Source organism: Alnus glutinosa, chromosome 8, assembly GCF_958979055.1.
Source record: "Alnus glutinosa chromosome 8, dhAlnGlut1.1, whole genome shotgun sequence".
NCBI classification, from domain to species: Eukaryota; Viridiplantae; Streptophyta; class Magnoliopsida; order Fagales; family Betulaceae; genus Alnus; species Alnus glutinosa.
The window spans coordinates 14,025,684-14,050,673 of record NC_084893.1 but is presented as its reverse complement, the minus strand read 5'-3'; the positions used below and the strand labels follow the sequence as shown (position 1 = coordinate 14,050,673).

Here is a 24,990-nt window from a genome sequence, read left to right as displayed (position 1 = left end):
CAGGTGTCCCTTAAGTTATGAAAAACACATTTTTTTAATAGCATGTGATTCCCACATTTTTGTTTTTAATAGCATTAATGAGAAAGCATGTGTTTTTACACATGTTTTAGGAGCACATGTCACTTTATTAAATTGGTTTGTAACTAATTTTTTTCCACTAAAAAGTCTTTAACCCTTATTTTTAGTTTCTTTCTAAGAACTGTAGGATTATGTGTAATTTCCTTGGGGATTTTAGTGGAAGAGGGTTTTCTTTCCTGGAACTCCGGCTCTGAAGCTCCATGGCTATGGAATCCCAGCTCTTGGTGCCGTGGCGAATCACGGCGCACGCTAGCAGGAGCTCCTCTAACGTGCCCCAGGGTTGCGCGCTCGCTCCGTGTTCCCTATCCATGGTCCTCTCATTTCATCATACCATTTAGGGTTTTTGCATCTCGATATGGGTTTCGTTCGGTGCCTCTCTTTTATGTCCTGTTAGTTTTATTATGTGTTTATGATTATATATGCGAATATGCAAAATGAAGCACCAGAATTGAAAAAGACAAGATATATATATATCAATTATCAATGATAGTAGGTCCTTGTATAAAATCAATTATAGTTTGGCAGTTAAATAAAATAATTTTTTTTCTGAATTTGTAGTGGTACTACTTTCCAATGATACTGTCGTTGGATCCTAACTTAGATAATTCGTGTTTGCGTATTTCATTGACACTCTAAGAATTTAGATTTAAAAACGAATAAAACATAAATTCCAAAATAAGCCAAGTTTCATTACGTTACTTACGTACGAGACAAGACAATAAAACAAACCAAAGTTCCACGCAATCTCCTCCGCTCGCAACCATACATGATATGATACAAGCCCTCATCATCTCCTTCTCTCACCTAACGTGTTTCGCCTTCCATCTTCTCGCTCTTCCCTCCGGCCTTTATAATAGCTATCGCCATTTGCATTTCTTTTTCTCTCACTTGACTCATCCATCGTTTCTCGCCTGTCACTCTCTGCATTTCTCTTCCTATAATCTCTGTCATCCCTCCATTCCCTGTGGCTAGTATTGCTCCTTCCTCTACTGCTATTATTTTCTTCGCCTCTCTTTCTATATTCTCTGTCATCCCCACTTTCCACATGACTAGAACTATCTTTATTTCTCTTCCTATAATCTCCATCATCCCTCCTTTCTGCATGGCTATCATAATCTAGAGTTCTCTTTCTGCAAACCAGCTCATCTCTGCCGATATCATCTACATCTCTACGTTTATACTTTTCTCTATCCCTTTTCTCTTCAAAATAATCCCCATCTCTTTTACTTCCACCCGATGACCTTGATTTACTATCACGGCTCATTTCATCCCCTATGTATCCTCCTCGACCTCTGTCACTGTGCCTGTGCCTATCAGTCCACTCTTTAGTTTCTTGATCTCTATGCCTTGGGTCTTCGGAAATTCTCCTTAACATCTTCTGCTTCTCACCTCGGTCATCTGGATCATGGCCTGGATGACTCTCTTCTAGTCTTGGACTTTCTTGAGTTTCTCCATCAAATACCATTTCATACCTACAAAAATTACCAGTATGAGAGAGAGAGAGAGAGAGAGAGAGAACCACAATCAAACGCAAGATTACAAACCTAGAATTGTTATCTCCACCTCGCTGTATGTTATCATCCTTTAAAATATACTTTTGAGTGTGCTGTTTGATGGCTGGGCCCCCAGTGCAATCCTTGGCAATGTGATCAAGAGCACCACATTTAAAGCAACCTCTTTCTAGAACCAAGATAAGCCACATGGATAAATTAATTTCAGAGGATTTTAGAAACTACGGAGATTTCAAATGAATATCAAACTCAGGATACAATTCTGCGGTGAGAATTTAATTACATGTGAAAAGGGATGATAAAGAAATTGACTCGGCTTTCTGTTGCCTTCCAACTACTGTCACATTAATGACCTTATAGTAATTGCTTTAATTGAACTTCATATCAAGGTATGTGACAATTGACAAATAATTTATTTTAAGTTTTTGGAGAAACCACACTTACCCTCTAAATCTATCACCCAATTTGCAATGCTCCCCTCAATCTTTCAATTTATATTTCATGTACCCTACCAATCTACTATTGGGGTTGCAATACCCCCTTTCCACCCCCGAAATGACAAAAATACTGCACATAAAAAATCAAAAAAAATGGGATAAAAAAAGGACAAAAAATTCAGAAAATTATTATTATTATTATTATTATTTTTTATCTTATGCAAAGTATTTTTGCCATTTTTGAGTAGCGAAAGGGAGACATTTCAACCCTAATGGAAGATTAGTAGGGTGCATTAAACAAATTGAAAGATTGATCAGGGACATTGCAAATTGAGTGGTAGATTTTTTGATTAGTAAATTGGGTGGTAGATTGAAAAAGATAAATGTAGTTTTCCCTAAGTTTTTTAAATGAACAATCCAGATGAAGATAAGTGACACCAAGACTAGTATCTTGTCATACCACAGTGTGTTTCATACGATTGAAATACTATGTTAGGTGTTTCCTTTTGTATATTTCTAATGTACTTAGGGGCACCTTTCGCTTTCAATAAGACTAAATTTATTTATAAAAAATAAAAATAAATAAAAAAATGCCATGGTATTTAGAAGTAGATTTGCGCTAAGCTTTAATATTTCACATGTTTTGTGAGAGTTTTTTAGATGTGTATAGCTAAGAGTGAGTGGGTGGGTCTATTGGAGCTAGAAATATTTTTTTCTTTATATCCCTCTTCAAGCTGATGTAATTTGACCAATGTGACAAGTTTTCTTTCATTTGTTTGGGTTACGTTTTAGTTTAATCTGTGAGATAATGGTATGGGCTGGTGTGAGACATGATGCAAGTAACATGTTAAGCTCTTATTCTTTTATTTAGCATGTAAAGTGTAGTGGGTAGTAATGTGTTCAGTGAATTGGTGGTTATTCTTAGTGTTAGTGGGTTAATAGGCAGCAGTTATTTGAATCCTTTGTATTTAAATTCAGCATTATCAAAAGAATAGGTATAAAAGTGTTTTACATCAAATAGGTGTGAGCTAGAGGAGGAGGGATTGACCCCTTGAAGTGCTAAATTGTTATTTTTATTTACAAATTGAAAAAACTACACATAACCCCCTCAAACTACTACCACATTGTCAATGTCCCCCCAAACTACAAATTGTATCAATGTCCCCTCCCTAAACTACTAAAAAATGTCAATGTTTTCCTAATGACAAAAATATCATTCATAAAACTATTAAAATAAAATAAAAACTAAAAAAATTATTAAAAAAAAAAATAACAAAAATTTATACAAAATAATAATAATAATAATAATAAAATTAAAAATTGGTTTTTTTTTTTAAAAAAAAATTGATAGTATAATTTTCAGTTACTTTTTCTTTTTTCTTTTTTTTTTTAAAAAAAATGTTTTTATAATTTTCAGTTATTTTTTCATTTGTTTTTTTTTTAAAAAAAAAAATGCTTTTTTTTCGTTTTTTTTTTTAATTTTTTAATTTTGTTTTTTTAAAAAACAATTTTTTTTTTAGTTTTTATTATTATTATTTTTTAGTTTTAGTTTTATTTTTCAAATTTATAAGGACATTTTTGTCTTATTCAAAAAAATTTATGGTCATTTTTATCTTTTTATTGGTCTTACGAAGGACATTAACATTTTTTAGTAGTTTGAGGAAGGACATTGACACAATTGGTAGTTTTGGAGGTACATTTTTTTTTTTATATAAGTAAGAGAAATTTTATTAAAAGCGCAAGAAGCGATCAAGTACACAGGTAGTATATAAGAACAGCAACTAAGAAGAAGAAAACATTACAAGAAAATCATTAAAACTAATCACTAAATGGGCAAGGAACGCAGCCGTCCAAGAGTTAGTTTGGGGAGCACATTGACAATTGAGTGGTAGTTTGAAAAAAATGTGTACTTTTCTCTTACAAATTTCATTCTCAAATATCTAGGCTCATAAAAAGTGGTATAAGACCCAGGTTCCAGAGACATGGGGCTACAAATGAAAGAAATACAAGAAATTGTGAAGATTCTTGCAAGTAGTGTTGCAGAATTGAAAAAGAACATAAGCCATATCACATGGAAGAGGGAGTGTGGGTTGGATAACACATTCTTGAGCTTATGGAGATTGCAAGCAAAGAAGATGCGAAGGAGCTTGAAGACCAAGAAGAACAGGTGCAACCACAAAAGGAAGAAGTTCAAGAGTAGAGCCAATTTCAAAACAGATGGGCCTTTAGAGGTCCATAGCAAAGAGCTTGTTGAAGTGTCCGGAGAAAAAGTCCAAAATATTCATGAGATGGAGGAATACAACGATGCAGATACACAATTAATTCTCCCTATCAACAATTTCTTTGTTGGATTCCATCATTATCAAGAGGCGGATTACGTGAAGAATTTTCAAGACAATGATGAACCTTTTCGTGATGCAGAGAAGTTGTTTGATGAAATGCCGAAACGGAAACTAGCATCAAAGAAGCATAAGAGGTCAAGGAAGCATGGGAAAAGGAAAGAAGATTTAGATCCGGGTATCATGTTAACTGTACAACACCATGGAGGAACTCTCTGGGCTATCAAGAAGTTTTTTGAACCTTGTGGACAAGGTTCTTTGAAGGAGGAGAGTCTGTTATGGGCCTAATAATAGCTATCGTTTTTAATATAAGTAGATTTGTGCTAGGCTTTCATGTTTCACATGTGATGTGATAGTTTTTCAGATGTGTATAGCTGAGAGTGAGTGGGTGGTTAACTTGTTAAGCTCTTATTCTTTCTTTTAGCATGTAACGTGTGGTGGGTAGTATGTGTTTAGTGGGTTAGTGGTTATTCTTGGTATTAGTGGGTAAGTAGGCAGCAGTTATTTGAATCCTTTGTATTAATTCAGCTTTATCAAAAGAATGGGTATAAAAGTGTTTTACATCAAATAGCCATGAGCTAGGGGAGGGATTGGTCCCTTGAAGTGCCAAATTGTTATTTTTATTTACAAATTTCATTCTCAAATATCTAGGCTCATACCATACTGATTAAAATTCAAGCAAGATAGTCAATATAGGTTTTCTCATTTGAATGAAGTGGGTATCATCAAACATCCTGTCGTAATAACCATTCGTAATTGCATTAGGAATCCTATTTAAAATAGGAGTCCAAGTCTGGTAGAAATCCTAGTCAAACTAGGTTTTCTAGTCCCAGTAAGAACCCTAATTAAACTAGGAAACCTAATCATGTCTAAGTCTTACTCTAATGAGGGGTAGCGCGTGAGTTTAGTGGCGGCACATGAGGAACGTTGCGGAGGACTAGTACCAGAATTCTGTTCATTAAGTAGTGTGTATTCACGGGCAGCATCTCGGTGGAGGAATGGGTTACCTAGGTTACTACTATCTGGATTTGAAGTCCTTTGAATTCAAGTCTGAGGTTAGCGGTAGGGGTGTACAAACAGAGCAGTTATAATCGCTTTAAAACTGCTAACTGCATAACCGCTTTTAAAAGCGGTTATAGGGTTTGGGAAAAGCGGTTAATAACCGCTTATATATATATAATTAAAAAATTAAAAACCTAGGATGCTGGGAGCCTGGGAGAGGGAATGCCCAAAACGATGCCGTTTTTGACAATATATATATATGCATCTTAAATGTCTTAGGTTTAGTGTTTCAAACTTTCAATTTCATTTACTAGCCCACTCGCCCAGCCTCTGCCGTCAATGCCTCTCAAGTCTCGTCTCCTCTCCGGACCTCTCCGCCCATCTCGTCTCCTCCGCCGCTCGTCTCCGCCGCTACTACACTGTAAGCTTCTCCACCAATTCTAAGTTTGTCTCGTTTTCTCTCGCTTTTTTAGGTAGCTCCCCCTTGCCTAATCTTCTTTTTTTTTTTGCTTTCCCCCCTTCCTTTTCCTTTGATTTTTGAGCAGTGTCCTTTACTCAAAAGAAGTTTCTGCCCACATACAGAGGAAGATATTCCAGAAGGAAAGAGTTTGGTAATCTACTAATCTTTTATATCTTTCTTAATTTCTACCCATTTTGCTTTTGCTCCACATATTTTCGTAGATCTGTTTGGATTGAATTGTTATGATTGTACTGGAAGTAGAAGTAATTTTCGAGAGTTTTTTGCCTTATGTTTCTCTGTTTCACTATGTCTTTCACTACTTCACTTGTTGGTACCATTTTAACTGCTCTTCCATTGGTAGATAATCTTGAGGATGATTCAGACTGTCGCATGTCCAGAATAAAAATATTATTCTGGTAATAGCTATTGATAATTGGTGCAGCTTTTTTGGCATTAGTTTGTGTGGTTGATTGATAAAGATTTGCTTTAAAGGTCTCTCTTCTTTTTTACTATTTGTGTGGTTGTGAGTCTTGTGACTTTGCAAGTTTACTATATAATTTATCGTTTTTTCTTATCATATAATTTATCGTTTATTTAATAACAGATGGAGGACGCTAATAGTGGTACAATTGGTACTACTTCGACTCCCGTGGGTAGCCCTGCCCTTGTTCTTATGGATGAGGATAGTCCCAGAACACCTTTCTCCATAAATACTCAAAAACCCACACAATCCAAAAAACCACATGTTAATCAGTCTATTGTATGGGACCACTTTAAAAAGGTGGAACAATTGATAAGGAGAACCCTAAAACTAGTTGCAATAGATTGATAAGGTGTCACCATCAAAGACAAGGCACTTCACCCATGATGACCCACCTTACCTCTAACTGTGCAAACTCCCCACTCAAAAAACCAAAAATCAAACTTTGTCGCAGATATCATTTAAGAAGGCGATAGAAGGCACTAGTAGCCCCTAACTAGGATATGTGAAGTTTGATCCGGACCATGTAAAGCGTTTACTTGTTCAGTATCTCATCTTATGTGAGTTGCCTTTTAGTCATGTACAGAGTGAGGGGTTTACATTATTTGTTAATGGATTGGAACCTAGGTTCAATATGCCTAGTCGTGTTACTATACAAAGAGATTGTTTGAAATTATATGAGGAAGAGAAGCTTCATTTGAAGGCTTGATGAGCGGTCAAAGGATTTGCCTCACTACTGATACATGGACATCCATACAAAATTTGAATTACATGTGTGTTACCGCTCATTTTATAGATTGTGATTGGGTATTGCATAAGAAAATCATGAAGTTTTGCCTAGTTCCCAAAAACATAAGGGTGAGACCATTGAAAAAGTGTTGGATAGTACAATGCAAGAATGGACATTTGATAATGCCTCGTCAAATGATGTAGGTATTGATTATGTGAGAAGGAGGATAAAGGAAAAGAATTCAACTGTTTTGGGGGGTAAGTTTCTTCACATGTGGTGTGTTGCTCATATTTTGAATCTTGTAGTAAATGATGGTTTGAAAGAGTTAGAGGACTCTATTTGTAATGTTAGAAATCCAATGAGATTTGTAAGGGCTTCACCGGCGAGGATGACAAGGTTTAAGAGATGTATAGAACAACTAGATATTCCAAGAAAGAAAGTGGTGTGTCTAGATGTTCCTACTAGATGGAATTCAACATACTTAATGTTGAGCATTGCTGAAAAGTACCAAAGAGCATTTGAAGTATTGGGGGAGAAGGATAGTTAGTTAGTTGTTCCTGGATATCTTGATTGGAAAAATGGTAGGGCATTTGTGAAGTATTTGAAAACTTTTTATGATGCCACATTGATAATTTCTGGTTCAAATTATGTCACTGCCAGTTTATTTTTCATGCAGATTTGTATTATTCAAGATGCCTTGAATGATGGGTGTCTCAGTTCTAATCACATCATGAGTGCCATGGCTATCAGTATGAGAAGTACTATGGGAGTATGGATAAGATGAACTTGATGTTATATATTGCATTTGTTGTTGACCCGTGCTACAAGATGAAGATTTTGGTGTGGTGGTTGAAAAGGTGCAATGGGCCACTATGGGCGGATAAAATAGAGAAAAGGGTAAGAGAGCTTTTGGATCGTTTGATTGAGCAATATAGTAAGTTTCAGGGGATTGCGGTGTCTCAATTTAATGCGACTTCAAGAAGTGCAGATAATACTAACTTGAATGTTGTTGATGATGACACAGAAAGTGCAGTGGATAAAATTCATAATCTCATCTCCCAACACCTTGAGGAAGAGAATGATTTGGTATGTAAGTCAGGGGTGGATAGGTATTTGTTGGATGGGTGTAAAGCAGCAACAAAGGACTTTGATGTTTTAGGTTGGTGGAAGATTAATGCACCTAAATATCCTATCATTGCAGTAATAGCCCGTGATGTATTGGCTATGCCAATTTCCCCTGTTGCCTCTGAGTCCGCCTTTAGCACTGGGGGACGTATATTGGATCCCTTTAGGAGTACAATGTCTCCACTTACCGTTGAGGCGTTGGTTGGCACACAAAATTGGATAAGGAATACTCCAATTGACATTCGGGAGTTTGAGGAATTTGTGGAAAGCTTTGATGAAGAAGGTAAATGTTTGTAAATTAGTTGTAACTTTTCATTTGCGCTCAATCAAGGACCGAAGCATCCTTGGACTTTATCTAGAAGGATGTTAGTATCGAAGGGTTATTGATTAATTTGATTGTAATGTTTTGGTTTTGGTTATTTGGAATTTTGGATGTAGGTTTGTATTGACCTCTAGAGCTATTTTTGTTTGTAACTTTGTATATCTTTGATTGCAGAGAGTTCACCCTTGTGATAGGAGGAATATACTGTGGACGTAGGTGACCATCAGTAACTATCAGTGAATATCTCTGACCATCAGTGACACTCAATTTTCTTTGCAGATAGAAATTGATGAGGATATATCTGGATTTGTAATTTTTAGATTTTGGATTTGGTTATTTGGATTTGTAATGTCTTGGAGTATTTGGTTATTTGGATTTGTTTGGTTTTGGAATTTGGAGTATGTGCCTATGTGGTTATTTGGATTTGTAATTTTTTGGTTTTGAATTTGGTTATCTAGATTTGTAAAATCAGATTTGGATTTGGTTATATGGTTATTTGTTTGTGCCTTTGTGTTTTGGATTTGTAATTTTGTATTTATATTTGTTAATTTTGTACCAAAGTGTAAAAGATCCAAAAAGTATTAATAAAAAAAAAATTAAAATCTGCACAAAAACCGGCCCAAAACCGGTGCAAACCCAGTCCAAAACCGGAATTCAAAAGCAGTTATTAAGGCAATAACCGCTAATTGGCAGTTATAAAAATAACCGCCTCTACCTAAGCGGTTGCGGTTGGTAAAAATGATATAACCGCTAGGCGAATAGCGGTTTTAGCCAATAACCACCGGTTATAACCGTTTGTACACCCTTAGTTAGCGGTGGAGAGACTTTCTAAGGGAGAAGAAGACAGCGAGAATTGGAGAACCTTTTGGCATGGAAGCACAGCATACGTGGTGATGCGACATAGGAACAATCATGGATGATTCATTGAGCTGTCAAAGTGTGGTGGAGGAGGAAGACACAGTTATGTGGTTATTCCAGAAGAGAGCAACAGGAAGGGTTGGTTGGATTGCTAGGTGCAGTTGCAAAGGTTGAGCGCCTATCATGAAAAGCAACAGGCAGGAAGGAATGCTGCTGGGAGGAAACCTGCTGTCGCACCAATAGCAATTGGTCTCCGTCGAGATGGGCAGTCATATGTGGCGGTGCAAGAAGGAAAGTCGACCGGCACAAGTGCTCCAATTGAGTGCAGGGGTAGTCGGGCATTTGTTCGGAGCCAAAGAAGGAAATCCCACAAATCACGGCCGGTGATCACGTTGTAGGAGCGGGCGTTTCTAGTTTCAAAAAGTCAGACGTTTTCCATATAGGAAACGTAATGAAGAAGAATCTGGATGAGGCGCAGAATATGGAAGACTTGAAGAATTTCCTAAGACACTCTAAGACAAAAGCCGAATGATGGTTGGGCCTTTTGGAGTTGGGATGTGAACACAGAGAAGAAACTGAGTTAAGTGGGCTGCATGATGGGGTGGAGGGTAGCAAGGCCCAATGTGAGAATCGTTTGAAACTTAAAGCCCCAATGTTCACTGACACACATGTAAGAGAGCCCACATATGTCTACACTTGGCAATCTCCTCGCAAGGTGACGACACATTGGAAGGAAGTGCCACGGCAGTATTCGGCTCCAAACCGTCAGCTGGGTATGGTGGCGATGCAGTCAAAGATGGTCGTCCTATCCTCTGGCAGTAAGACCGAAGTGCTTGCCGGTGGGTTGCTGTTGGCAGGTTTAACTTCCACTGGGTCTCCGGCAAAAATCACTGAAAAGGGGACAAAGGTTGCCGATGAGCTGTCTGAGGGAGATTTACTGACGGAGGAGTTCGAACTTGATCTGTCAATAATTGATGGGGATACGATGGTGGGGATGGAGATCGGAGGTTGTGGGTCGGGACTACAGAGTATAGATACAGAAGCGGGACAGTATGGAATTCTCTCAGAACTTGCCATAGGGGAGATGGGGAATGTTGGAGGAGATACAGACAAAGCTGATGGTGAGGTTGGAGGAGTTCCCACACTGGTGCCAGAACCTGTGGGCTTGCTAGACGTAATTCAGAGTGAACACTATCGGGTTGAAGGGAGGAAGAGAGATGGCTGTCTTGGGGGCAATGTTGCAGACCAACAGCTGTTGGGCCAGAGGGACGAATTATTTTCTGAGGGCCATCCTAGAGAGATTGAGGGGTCTAAGTCTTTGTCTACTTATGTTGTCGAAAATGACTCCCTTTCACAAGCTGTGGGTGGTGGAGAAAGGAGCAAAATTGGAGGACTTTGGCCCGTTATCTCTTGTGCCTTTGGCAGTGAAGGTGGGCAAGGAGTCAAGTTCAAGTGTGTCTCATAAATGGGTGGTGGAGCGGGTGAAGGGTTACTACAAATTAGTAGGTTTGTCATGTGATCAATATGAGGATAGTTGGCACTGTTTGAAGAAATTGAAGCTACGCGGGATCAAAAAATAGCTGAAACTATGGCTATGGCTACCGCAATATCAGGGGTGAAAGGCCAACGGGAGATAAAGCTGTTGGATTGTTCCATCGACTATGATAAGGGGGATCAATCAAATAGAAGGAGAGGAAAGGGTAGGGGCTTTTCTTGTCTTAATGAAGCCTAAAATAGTAACTTGGAGTGTAAGAGGGCTCAATGAGCTGAATAAAATATTACATATTAAAGGGCTCATTAGAGAATGGAAGGTAGATTTGTGTACCTGCTGGAGACAAAAATGGAAGTCATTACTAGAGCAATGGTTCGAAATTTATGAGGATGTCAACATGTGGATTGGTGTTATATGGGGGCACGTGGGGCCTCAGGTGGGATTTTGATTATGTGGGATAGGAGGGTCGTGGAGAAGATGGATGAGTGTGTGGGTAGATATACTATAGCTATTTTCTTGCGTAACAACGATGACAATTTTATGTGGGTGTTTAGAGGGGGTGTATGGGCCTAATGACGATGGGGAGAGGAGTATTTTGTGGGATGAGATGGCTGGGTTGATGAGCTGGTGGGATATGCCGTAGTATTTTGGGGGAGATTTCAATGTGGTGCGATTGGATTCTCAGCAGCTATGGAGGAATTTTTGAAGTTCATCTTTGTGCAAAGATTGGTGGATATTCCTCTTCAAAGAGGTCAGTTCACTTGGTCCAATAATCAGGTATGGTTTAAGATTGATAGATTTCTTTTATCTCCGGAGTGGGAAGAACATTACCCTGAGGTGGCACAACGAAGATTGCCTAGAATTTTATCGGATCATTTTCCATTGCTGTTGGATTGTGGGACGCAAAGAGAAGGGAGCAAGTACTTTAAATTTGAAAATATGTGGCTCAAATCTGATGGTTTTGTGGAACAAGTACAACGTTGGTGGGAGACATGAGTTTCATGGCCTGCCGAGTTATGCGTTGGCAAACAAGTTGAAAGCTTTAAAGGTGAATTTGAAGAAATGGAATGCGAAGGTGTTCGGTGATGTGGGGGAGGAGGAGGAATTATTGGAAGGTATTCGAGAATTGGAGTGTATTTAGGGATGTAAATAAACCAGTTCGTTCGACAGCCCGCTCGATACCCGCTCGGTTTAACCCGATCCGAACTCAAGCTCGATACTGTAGAAACTCGATCGTTACTGTAGAAACCCGCTCAATTAGCAAGTGATATATACCCGACTCGCTCGACAAAACTCAATAGGGGCTCGCGAGCTCAGCTCATTTAAAGCTCAACCGGATCGCTCGCCCGGCTCATTAGTTCGACTCGTTAGCTCGTTCATATCTTACATATATATTAGTAAATAGTAAATATAATATAATATATATATAGTATTACATATTAATTATAGTACTTTGATAACAATATTTAGTATGTTAAATTAACATATTAAGTTATTAATAGTTAATATATAACAATATAAAAATATTAAATAGCTAGCATATATATATATATATATATCACATCACACATGATTAACAATAGTTATATATTATACTTATATTATAGTTACTTAGTTATATAGAATATATTAGACTTACTATTTGTTCACATTATATATATACCATAGTTTATACTCTCTAGTTATATATAATAACATATTGTTAATTTGTTACTTATAAACTATAGTTATGTATTATATTTTATAATATGCCTTATATAGTTACATATTATATATTTATGTTATTAATAAATGTATAGAGGTTGTTTATAAACTTGAGCTTGAATCCTGCTTTGATCACTCATTGAAAAATTTAATAGTCTAAATCGAGCTCTAGTTGAGCCGACCTTGTCCAGTAACCCGGCTCGGCTCGAATGTCATTTTCAACGAACTCGAACTTGAGCTCGAGCTCGCCCGAGTTTTAAATGAGCCGAGCTTGAACATGCAATTTATAGCTCGGCTCGAATTCGAGCTCGACTATTTAGGCTCGACTCATAAACGAGCCAGTCTTGAAATCTTCAAACCCAGCTCGGCTCGGCTCGGCTCGATTACATCCCTAAGTGTATTGATGAAGATCAGGGGTTAGTAGAGGAGGAGCGGATGTGGAAGACAGACATGATTAGGGAGTTGGAAAAAACACTCCTTTTTTAGGAGGTAAATTGGAAATAGAAATCTCGAGCTTTGTGGTTGAAGGAAGGGGACAATAACGCTAAATTTTTCCATAGGGTGGCCAACTCGCATTGCAGATACAATCATGTGGGAGCATTGAGGATAAATGGGGTTATGTCTAGTGATCCGATGGAAATCAAGGAACATATTGTAAGATACTATGACAAATTGTACACCGAGCAGAGTACGTGGCGGCCTAGGGTGGATGGGCTCTCTTTCTCTTCCATTGATGCAGAGGAACGTCTCTGGTTAGAACGTGATTTTGAGCAAGAGGTGTGGGAGGTGGTGTGGGTTCTGAATGGTGATAAGGCACCGGGTCCAGAGGGGTTCACTATGGCATTTTTTTTAAAAGTGTTGGGGGGTTTTGAAAAAAGACATTATGGTTGTGTTTTCATAATTCCATAATAGTCGCCAATTTGAGAAGAGTTTTAATGCAACATTTGTTTTCCTAATTCCTAAGAAGCCAGACGCTGTATATGTAAAGGATTTTAGGCCTATTAGCTTGGTGGGAGGGGTCTATAAACTCATTTCTAAGGTCCTTGCTAACAGGTTCAAATCAGTGTTGGGAAAAATTATTTCTAGCTCTCAGAATGCTTTCATTGGTGAACGACAAATATTGGATTCAGTTCTCATAGCTAATGAATGCCTAGATAGCCGGATGCGGTCTGGGGAGACTGGGTTATTATGTAAACTAGATTTGGAGAAAGCGTATGATCATGTTAATTAGGATTTTTTGCTCTACATGCTTCAGAGGTGTGAGTTTGGGGAGAGGTGGAGGGATTGGATAAAATTTTGCATTTCTACGGTAAAATTTTCGATCTTGGTGAATGGCACCCCGTCTGGCTTCTTTCAGAGTTCTCGGGGGATTAGGCAAGGTGATCCGCTTTCTCCTTTGTTGTTTGTAGTGGTTATGGAATCGCTAAGACGATGCTGAATGCGTCTATGCTCCAAGGTTTGTTGACAGGCTTTTTTGTGGGAAAGAGATAATGAAGAATTAGTGGTGAATCATTTGCTGTGCGCATGATACTTAAATTTTTTGTGGTACACAGGCAGAACATGTTCGCAATTTGAGGTGTACTTTTCTTATGTTTTGAGGCCACATCAGGGTTGAGGATCAATTTAGGTAAATCTGAAATTGTTCCCATAGGCAAGGTGGAAGATGCTGATTTTTTGGCACATATTCTAGGGTGTAGACTTGGGTAATTGCCGATGACTTATTTGGGTTTGCCGTTAGGAGCTTCTTTTAAATCTATTTCTATTTGGAACGGAGTTCTTGAGAAAGTGGAACGAAGGTTGGCTAGTTGACAGAAACTTTATTTATCCAAAGGTGGTAGGGTGACGTTGATTCATAGTATTCTTTCTAGCATTCTCACTTATTATTTATCTTTGCTCCCCATTCCTGTGAGTGTAGCTAAGAGACTGGAGAGACTTCAACAGGAGTTTTTGTGGAGTGGCATGGGGGATGAGGCTAAATTTCACTTAGTAAATTGGCATAGAGTTTGTACTCCAATTAAGGCAGGTGGCTTGGGAATTCGAAATGTTATTAAATTTAATCAAGCTTTATTGCTGAAGTGGATGTGGAGGTTTGTTCAAGGGCGCGAGACTTTGTGGAAATCGGTGATTGATGTGAAGTATGGGAGTGTGAGGGGAGGATGGTGTTCTTTACCGACGGCGGGGTCTTATGGTGTAAGTGTATGGAATTATATTCGAAGGGGGTGGGATACCTTTGCTAAGTATGTGCAATTGGAGGTGGGAGATGGGTATCATGTTCGTTTTTGGCATGATCTGTGGTGTGGAGGTAGGCCTCTCAAGCTATGTTATCCATTTCTGTACACGCGTGTTGGCTCAACTTTCAAAGCAGCTAAGGTTACATGATACCCTGATCTCCTATTTATGTTGGGCGTCGTAAAATATTACTGATTATTGTTAAAGAAAACCAAAAGCAAGGAAAAAGAGTGCTATAGGTAATTAACAGCAAGTACCTCAAGGACTTTCTCCTAATTAGTCTTATGGGGAGCATTTTACAAAATTATTGTTAAGATTCTAGCAAACAAGCTTAAGATGGTGTTGGAGAAGATCATCTCTAAGTAGCAGAATGCATTCATAAGAGGTAAGCAAATTCTAGATCTTGTTTTTATTGCTAATGAATGCCTTGATAGTAGATTAAGATCTGGTGAACCGGGTGTTATTTGCAAAATGGATATAAAAAAAGCTTATGGTCATGTTAATTGGCACTTTTTGTTGTATATGCTGAGGAGATGTGGCTCTGGGTGGAAATTGTGCTCTTGGATAGCTCCTATTTCTTCGGTACATTTCTCGGTTTTAGTGAACAACACTGCAAGTCTTTTTAAGTAGTTTCCGTGACTTGAGACAAGGGTACCCTCTGACCCTTTTGCTGTTTGTCCTTGTGATGGAGGTGTTGGGTAGAATGATTTTTTCTACTGTGAGTGGGGGTGCTATTGTCTGGTTTCTCTGTGTTTCCGTGGGAAATGTTGATCATGTGGAAGGGTTGGTTGGTATTCTAGGTTGTGGGGTCTTCTCTTTGCTAGTGAAGTATGTCTACCTACTGTTGGGGGCCTGTTATGAAAAATGATGTACTTGTCCAAGGGTGCTAGGATTACCCTTATTAAGAGCACACTTTCCAATTTGCCTACATATTTCATGTCCCTCTTTCCTCTCCTTGCGAGTGTTGCAAACCGTATTGAGAAACTCCAACATGATTTCTAATAGGGTGGGTTAGGCAAAGAGTTCAAATATCACATGATTAGCTAGTCCAAGGTTTGTTCGCCGCTCTCTCGAGGAAGGTTTAGGAATTCAGAACTTCCAAGTGTTCAATCATGCTCTCTTAGGTAAATGGCTTTGGCACTGTGTGCATGAGAGAGACGCCTGATGAAGAATGGCTCCAATTTGCCCAAGTATTTCATGTCCTTTCCTCTCCCTGCGAGTGTTGCAAATCGTATTGAGAAGTTCCAACATGATTTCTTATGGGGAAGGCTAGGCAAAGAGTTCAACTATCACCTAGTTAGCTGGTCCAAGGTTTTTTCGCTGCTTTCTGAGGTAGGTTTGAGAATTCAGAACTTGTCGGGCGTTCAATCGTGCTCTCTTAGATAAATGGCTTTGACGCTATATGCATGAGAGAGAGGCTTGGTGGAAAGTGGCGGTGGTCTCTAAATTTGTCAGTTCGTAGGGGTGGATGGTGTTCTATTGAGCCTTTTGGAGTGTTTGAGGTAGAGTTATGGAAGAATATTAGGAAGGGATGGGGGGAATTTTCATATCATACAAAATTTGAGGTAGGAGATGGCTCCAAAATTAGATTATACCATGATCAATGGTGTGGGGATGTGGCCCTTAAAGAAGCCTTTCCATATTTATTTGGTATTGCTTGTACAAAGGATGCCTCTGTTGCGGGTCACTTGGAGTTTTATGGTGGCTCCAATCAGTGGAAAGTAAGCTTTGCTGGAGCGGGTCATGATTAGGGGGTGGATGTCTTTGCCTCATTCTTCAGGATGATGTATTAAGCTAGAGTGAGACAAAAAAATGAAGATAAGATGTAGTGGGTCCCCTCCAAAAGAGAGTTGTTTAAGGTTAGATCCTTCTGTTATTCCTTGGTATGTAGTGAAGGTTGCCGCTTCCCTTGAAAGAGTGTTTGGCAGACTAAGGCTCCCTTGAGAGTGGCTTTTTTTTCTTGGTCGGCGGTTGTAGGTAAGATCCTTACCATGGATAACCAACCTCAGGAAGCAGTACGTCATTATGGTGGACAGATGCTGCATGTGTAAGAGGAAGAGAGAATCCATGAACCATCTTCTTCTTTTTCATCATGACATGGCTTATGCCATTTGGATTGCCCTTTTTCAGTCGTTTTGGATTGTCTTGGATTATGCCTAAACGTATAGTCGACATGTATGCTTGTTGGTGGATTACCAGCAGTACGCAGAGTGGTGTTGTGTGACAAATGGTGCCTACGTGCCTTTTTGGTGTTTATGGAAGGAAATAAATAACAGAAGTTTTAAGAACCGTAAGTAGACTTTAGAGGAGATGAAGTCCTTCAAGACTATGTATCATAGGACAGTTGCTTTTATTTCTCCTTTGACAATAAATTATAGTGATTTCCTTATTCTTTTTGTTCTTTCTAGCTAGGTGCTTCCTCTCGTATACTTCATATGTACTTAAGGGGCACCTTTACCCTTTTAATGATATTTGTAAATTACTTATAAAAAAAAAAATAGAAAGTACATGTATGGAAAAAATAAGTTCAAAATTAGTGCAGTCAAATCATGAGCCACATGGATACAGACAAAAATGAACCAGAAAAAATAAGAAACAAAAATCCTAAAACCATTACAATCTTTACCTTTACCCATTTTGTGATCTTTGCGTCTGTACTGGGACCACAGTTTTGCAACACTTTGACTAAAATCCACATGTATCCTTCGATCATCAATCAGAGCATTATCCATCTGACATCAAGATTAGATAAACCAAGTTTTAAAAAAATGAATAAATATATAAGAGTTTTGCAGCTAAAAAAAAGGTAATTGGATTCTTCAGAATCTTTTATTTTTATTTACCAATTCATTTAGCTTCCCATAGTTGTTAGACCAAGTTATACTTTAGGTCCCTGACTTATAACAACTTACACTGAAACACTTATAGCTTGGATCAAATTGATATATTTTGGTGAACCAATCAAGTAATGCCATATAATAATCTATTTGACACCTTGAATACATGCTAACTTTTTCCTGTTTCTATTTTCTTAAACACTTGGTCCAAAATTTATTAATTTAATCTACTCCACAAGGACAACATGGTGATTGGGAGAAAGAAAAAAGAAATGGTGTATAGGATGTTAATTAGATGATTATGTGCCATTACTTGATTGGTTCACAAAAATATATCAATTTAATTCAAATTATAAGGAAGTTTAGTGTGATTTTCTAAAAGTTGAAAGGTAAAGCATAATTAGGCCAAATGACAGTAAAGTACATTAAAATCTACCTATTTATTTATTTTCATAGAGTAGTTGGATTCTTCAGTGTCTTTTACAAGTTTATTATTTCGATTTAACACCTGGTTTTCTGATAACCATTAGGTTAAAAGCACTAACTCAATATTTTTCATGCCTTTCAAAATGCATGCTGCCAAAGCACATGCATCACAAATAAATTATCTATACATACATCAGAAGACAATGTCAAGGGTATAAATGAAAAAACACAAGTTTCTCTTTCTATCCTCTAAAACTCTAAAATCTTTTCAAAGATAACACTCCAGTAAATACTTGGATGATGACAGAAGTAGAAGTGAAGTCAGGCACGGGGGAAGGAGGGGGGGAGGAACCCATGTACACAGAAAATATACGAAAAAAAAATGCATCCAACAAAGAGAACAGAAAAAGTGAATTAAAGCTCAAATCCTAAAATTAAGGACATCAATTAAATCAAACAACCAGCCAGAGGCTCCAAAAGAGGGATGAAACCCATTTCGTGTGTAGACACAACTTCTTCTGAGCTTGACAGAAAACAACACTTGGGCGCTGAAAGGTCTCCATTTGAAGTTCTCTAAGCATGAGTAAAAGTAATGTATGAAAACAGTTCAGGGCTCTTTTCCACCAACTTTGGGGGAATGGCAGGTTAAAATAAATGCCTCCTTCCTAAAAGAGATGGAGCAGAAAGTCTACAGGACTGTTGCCACAAAAGACTTGAGGATTATCTATAAACAGTGACCAAATGTTAATGTGATTGTGAAAAGTGCTTGTAGCTAGCAGCTTTATGGATTCTGGAAGTATAGGGAAAATCCACAGAATACTCACGAAAGGGACACAAAAAGGGTGTTATTCAATGTCAACAGGAGTTCATTGAACTCTGTTCTTCTTAGCAGGGATTTTCAGCAATGTGGCAAGATCAAATGCATGATAGATATCTTAGAGCACTAGCAACAGCTTCCCTAAATCCCATTCACTTCTTACATGTAGGGGAAACACTTAAGAAACCACTTGAGCTTAAGAAAAGTGGAATAGAGCCTCTTAAGCTTTCTTTTCTTTTCTTTTTGATAAGTAATAAACTGGTCTTATTAAAAGTGTAAGGCACTCCTAAGCACACCAAACGTACACAAGAGAAAGCACCTAACTAGAAAGCGAATAATGAAACAACCCACAAAAAAAAAAAAAACCCAACAAACCCTCAACAACCAAAAGCCCTCAAACCCGAACCCTCAACTCGACACCCACTAAGAGCTCTCAAAGCTACAAGAACGAAACCCAAACAAACCCACAACAACCAAAGCCCTTAAACTCAAAACCCACAAGGAACACTCGACGCTCCAGCACCTGAGCCTTTCCTTTCCTTCGCCTAGAGGACATGCTTGCATCGCCGTAGTCAATGAAGCTTTCCAGATTCAGCACCTCTCTCTTCCCTTTGATCTTAAGATGCGCACCCTTTTTAAACCAAAGGACCTCCTCTTCAACGGCATCTCCAACCCCATCCAACACCCAATCCAAGGACATGTCGGGATGACAGACACCCAAGGGGTAAAAAACAATCTCCCCAGACGGCCAAAACTTCTTAAGCTTTCTTTTCTCAAACTCTATTCCATTGCTCAAAACAAGGAGGCCTCTTTGTCTAATTATTTGGACCTATCCAGTTCCTTTATCCATTGGAATCCTAGTTTCATTAGGACTGCGCATGATTGGGAACTGGAATATGCCTAGCAACATCCAAGAGCTTCTTCATTGCTGGATAGTACAAGGGAGGGGACATTCCAAAGAGGCAATCTGGAAAGTTATTTCTGCCCTCTTAATGTGAAGCATTTGGAGAGAAATGAATCGTTGTATTTTTGAGGATTGTGAAACAAACGTGCTCTTTCAAAAATCCTTTTTTTTAGATCTCTCTAGGATTGGGTTCTTATTAATATTCCTAATCAGAAGTGGGCGAGTCTTCCGGGGCAGCTTTTGTTGATGATTCTTCGCGGGGAGGTGGTCTTGATAAGCTTGGTGGTTCTCCCGGGACAGCTATTGATCTTAGCCTCTGTTTTCAAACTTTGGGGGTTTCTCACGAGGGGAATGAGAAGGCTTTTTAGACTTCATGGCTTTAATTGATGCGGAGCATCGTCTAGAGGCTCTAGTCCTCACTCCTAAGTTTAAAGGGTGTTGTGAAGTGAAGAACCTAGAGTGCACTATTAATTATGATGCTAGGGGTTTTGATTCTAGCCGAGGCAAGGCAAGAGGGCCTCTGATGTAATGTTTTAGTCTCTGGGTTTTGTGAGCTTGTTTTGTAGGGGTCTTTGGGTTTCCTTATGTTTTTGGGTTTTTCGGGTGTTTTTCTTCTCTCCTCTTGCTCTCCTGTTTTGGTTTCCTCTTTGTATACTTCATGTATGCTTAGGGGCGCCTTTTACGCTTTTTATAAAATTCTCTACTTATCAAAAAAATATATTCCTAACTTTATCTCTACAAATATGGTTGATTTGATTTGTTTTTTACATTGTAGCAGCTTATAGGGTTAAGTCTCTTTTGTATACTTTTCGTGTACAAGGGTTTAACCTTTTTCTCTATAAAAAAATAATAATAATAAAAAAAAAAAATGTATATATGTGCGTCTGTATGCATGTAAGTACATATAAAGAGAAAGAAAGGAAGGGAAAAAAAAATTACGAATTGTCAGCTGTATCAACATTCTCTACATCAAAACAAGAAGGGAAGAGAGGGAGGGGGAAGAACAATAATCCTCTGCTGAAGGGCAGAAAAGTAGAGTCCTATATTTCACATGAAGTAGTCAAAATAAAATCATAGAAATTAAAAACCTTAAAATTCTCTCCAACACAACAATATTCTCCAGAGAAGTTAAAATGTGCTTACCAAACCATCGCAAGAACTAGATGCATGTAGCTAGTACATCAGGGTCATTAGATATGCAGGCAGATACAGAAATAAGCAATTTGAGTAAAGGACAGATAATTTCAGCACTTCAACATACCTTAAAATATGCTTGTTCACAAGCCTCATTTGTCTCAAACTCTGGCTTGGGAAAAGAAAATCGATAAAAATCAGATTATATATCAGAAACTTGATAGTATATTTGAAAGTAGGAATACACTATTATCTAAGGAAACGAAGGTATGGACATCACTTAGCCACACACAAAAGAACCACAAAAACAGTACTATAAAGAGAGAAAAATGTTGATATCCATTGATAAGTTATGCATCCATTATTTAGTGGAAAACCTTTTTGAGATTTGTAAGATGAGCAATCGTGAATGTTGGCTGTTGTCATCTTTCTTTTCCCACTTTGTTCATTTTGTAGTTGGTTGGAAGTGGAAATAGGGGTTCATCACAGAGGTTATAAATGTGAAACTGAAAACTTAAGGATAGCTGTCAACGTAAAAAGGTAAAAAAAATTCTTCAATTTGGAAAGTCATAACAATGACAATGATAATGTTAAATCATAACTTATCTTAAAAGGTTAAACTAATAGGAAATGACGAATTTAATTATTTAATTAATATTATAATACTTTCACTCACGCGTGGACTCAAACTCCTCTTCAATAAGTAGAGCTCAACACATGGAATATTTACTTTAAATAGGAAGTGATTATGGAGACAATTCGAACTCAAGACCACTACTCTGATAACATGCTAAATCAACACTTATGCTGATAGAAAATGATGAATTTAATCATTTAACTAATAATCTAACATATAATAATAACAATAATATAACAAAATAAGAGGAAAATGCATATTAAAGAGTGATTACAATAGTCTATTCAACTTGCATACGGAATTCAATGAAAATGTTTAGAGGGAACACCAGAGGGAAACCAGGAGGGGAAGAAAAAGGTGCTGAAAACTTATTTTTAAACAAAACAAAAAAAAACAAAAAATACACTTTTCAATCAACAAAACACAAAATACTTTTCAAAAAATAAAACATAAAACACATTTTAGAAAACTTTCCTAGAAATATTTTGAGAAAGCACAACCCCAAGAGGCAGCTAAATCAGTTAGGAACATGTCTCGTAAAGCGGAGATCACAAGTTCGAATCTCTCATTTATTCCCCCCTTGCGACCAATTACTTATCAAAAAAATATTTTGAGAAAGAACGTGCTTATTTTTTCATGTGAGGAGGTTGATTGTATTTATAAAAATAAATAAATAAAAATTTAAAAAAATAGAAGGATGGTTGCATGGTCACCCCAAACAGGACAAACGGGGTGGTCATGCGAGGCCACACCTAGTGGCAAAGAGGGGTGGGCACACGATAGAGGGGGTGGTCGCTAGGCCACCACTGATTTTTTTTAATTATTTTAAATAAATAATAATAATAATAATAATTAAAAAAAAAAAAAAAAAAAACCACCCATGATTTTTTGCCTTTGGTTTTGGAAACATTTCTCATATTCTTTTGCTTTTCAGAAACACTAAAACACACTTTTAAAAAAATTGTGGTCAATTTTTTTGTGAACCCCACATACCACTTTTCAAATGAGGACCCTACTGAAAACACTTCTCAACTTTCTATCACATCAAAAACTCTGTTCAAATCAAAACACAGAAAAACCCTTTACAAAACGCTTACCAAACATATACTAACTTTTTCATGTGCTGTAAATAAGAGATTAAACATATCCTAGCAGAAAATGGGCAAAAAAAAAAAAAAATCCACTCACCTATGAAAGCATAGCATAAACTATCTCCAGTCTTATAGTCACGAATTATTTCAGCCCTGTCACCAGCATTTGTTTATAATGAGAAATGCATCTGAAAACCCCCAAATCCACCCATCCCCAAAAGCACTAACTAATACCAAAAACAAGTTCCATCATCACTTACGATGATACAGTTCCAAAACGTGAAAAGATGGTATGCAAGTCCTCATCCTGCAGTAAAAACAAGTAACTATTATATATGACCTTAAATGACAAATTCATTAACAAAGAACTCAATAAGAGTGTCATTTCATTAGTGGATTCTAGAGTAGTAGCATCTTCATAATCAAAGGAATGGTAGAGATTCCCCATCACAATGAGAGATCAAGCACTCACTTCAGTAACCGGATTCAGTTTACAAACAAATAGCACATTATCAGGAGGCTTCATCTCAGCATCAGGAATATCTCCAATCTGTATGCACATAATGCAAATAAAAGAAAAACATATAAACAAATAAACAGAAACAAGGACTTATTTAATCAAATTGAAAATTTTTGTTACCAAATACTTGCGATTAATATATGTATCAAATGCTTACACTCTCAAGTACAACTGCACTTGAATGTGCTTCTTTTGAGCGGAGAACCTCCTCAAGTTCTGCAGGACCTAGTTGCTCATCCATAGGCTCCCAATCATCTTCGAGCCGCACATCATCATCAACCTAGTTACAACACAGACATATGAGTCATGACTTTAAAGAAAAGATGCTTCCCAGGTAACCACCATATGCTCAAACACCGAACAAAAGATTGAATGAACCAAGTTGACCCAGTTTTCTCTTCTATTCACCTTATATAATGCATAGCACCAAGTAATAGAGATACATTTTACATTATTTTGGAAATTTTAAAACTAACAACCAAATATCTAGAATACTCAGAATCCGAGTATGAATTCCTAGGTAAGGAACATGCCATCAAAATGCAAGAAATCCAACTTGGTTTTCAAAGCGCTTGATATGATGCAATTAAGTTCCTCCCAAATATTAAGATGAGTAAGCTTTCCTTGACATTATTAGAAGGGATTTTGATAGACAGGGAAAGCAATGATTTTGATAAGTCTGATATCTTTATTATCTATAGATATCAATAACCATCTGACCTAAGGAACTTATGTCTCTAAGTTCCATGTAAATTACTTATCGCTCATTTTAATTTGGCTTTGTGCCTCCTCAAATATGAATAATTAATATCTGCAGACTGTCATTACCTCATCCTTTGGTTTTCCTTCTGGGGAAGCCTCAGGAATCAACTCAGCTAGCAGGGGAGGATCATCAAAAGGATCATCCAGAATGTATGTGTGTTTGATTCTGTTCAATAAATGAAAATGCAATAAATTATGGTATCACGAGAGAGGTAAGAAAATTTAACTTCAGAACCGTAATGCATTGTCAAAATTATCAAAATAATATAAGGGGTGGAAAAAGAATCAACCGGATATTCTTATATGGCCTGCCCTTCTCATCCACATAAGCTTCATTTATCCTAGTCAATGTATCAAGCCCTTCAGCTACCTCCCCAAAAACCTGCAATGATGAACACTTTTTTGAGTAGATGGTATTTTGATCCAACAACACTATTCAGGTAGATACTACATCATAAACTCTTCTCAGCTATAGATGTAGAAAACTTTTATCTAGAATGAAGCGGAGGTCACTAGTTTGAATCTCTCATTCCCCTCCCTCCCTTTGGGGTCAAAAAACCTATAATAAAAAAACTCTTATCTAGAATGAAAATGTACTCTCTGCACCCTCACACTGTGGCTTACTCTGTATTTCTTAGAAAAGTTTTGCTCCCCACTCCCAAGTAACCAAATCTTTATTCTTCAAAGGTCCTTGTCAAATTCACAAAGGAACATAAAAAGTAAAGTGGAAGGAAAAAAAAAGCAAATGCAGTTATCACACCCAAATTTTTCCTATCATCAATTGTCACCTCAAATTTGCAACACTGGCATAGTATATACAAGAACCTCCCTTCAGTCTTTCCATACAAAAAGCCTTTAGGAAGGTCAAGCATCCCAAACATGTTAAAGCAAGAACCTAATATTCGTGCTGGACAACTGCCAAGGAAATCTGATGCATGACAAGCCTAAATTAATCTTCATCACCCAATTTAAAACTGCAACTTAGAACCACAAAGAGCACCCAAACTCCACTTATAATACACATTTCAAGATTCTAACAACTTTACCACAGGAAGGATCAGATATATAGAAAGGTTTTTGTCTCCAAATGCTGG

General features: G+C 37.6%; 1 protein-coding gene across 1 annotated transcript in view; it reads right to left on the bottom strand.

Annotated features, from left to right (window-relative positions):
* Nucleotides 1–742: 742 nt before the first annotated feature.
* The window catches only part of LOC133875202 (peptidyl-prolyl cis-trans isomerase CYP59-like), a 36,112-nt gene continuing 11,864 nt past the window's right edge, over nucleotides 743–24,990 (bottom strand). Inside the window, exons 6-15 of the mRNA XM_062313245.1 lie at nucleotides 24,187–24,278; nucleotides 23,963–24,062; nucleotides 23,292–23,414; nucleotides 23,087–23,164; nucleotides 22,875–22,921; nucleotides 22,712–22,767; nucleotides 21,014–21,054; nucleotides 17,395–17,500; nucleotides 1,623–1,758; nucleotides 743–1,550 (exon numbers count right to left, since the gene is read on the bottom strand). Coding sequence (XP_062169229.1) covers nucleotides 866–1,550; nucleotides 1,623–1,758; nucleotides 17,395–17,500; nucleotides 21,014–21,054; nucleotides 22,712–22,767; nucleotides 22,875–22,921; nucleotides 23,087–23,164; nucleotides 23,292–23,414; nucleotides 23,963–24,062; nucleotides 24,187–24,278 — 1,464 coding nt within the window. The 3' untranslated portion in view covers nucleotides 743–865. The remainder of the gene's footprint in view (nucleotides 1,551–1,622; nucleotides 1,759–17,394; nucleotides 17,501–21,013; nucleotides 21,055–22,711; nucleotides 22,768–22,874; nucleotides 22,922–23,086; nucleotides 23,165–23,291; nucleotides 23,415–23,962; nucleotides 24,063–24,186; nucleotides 24,279–24,990) is intronic.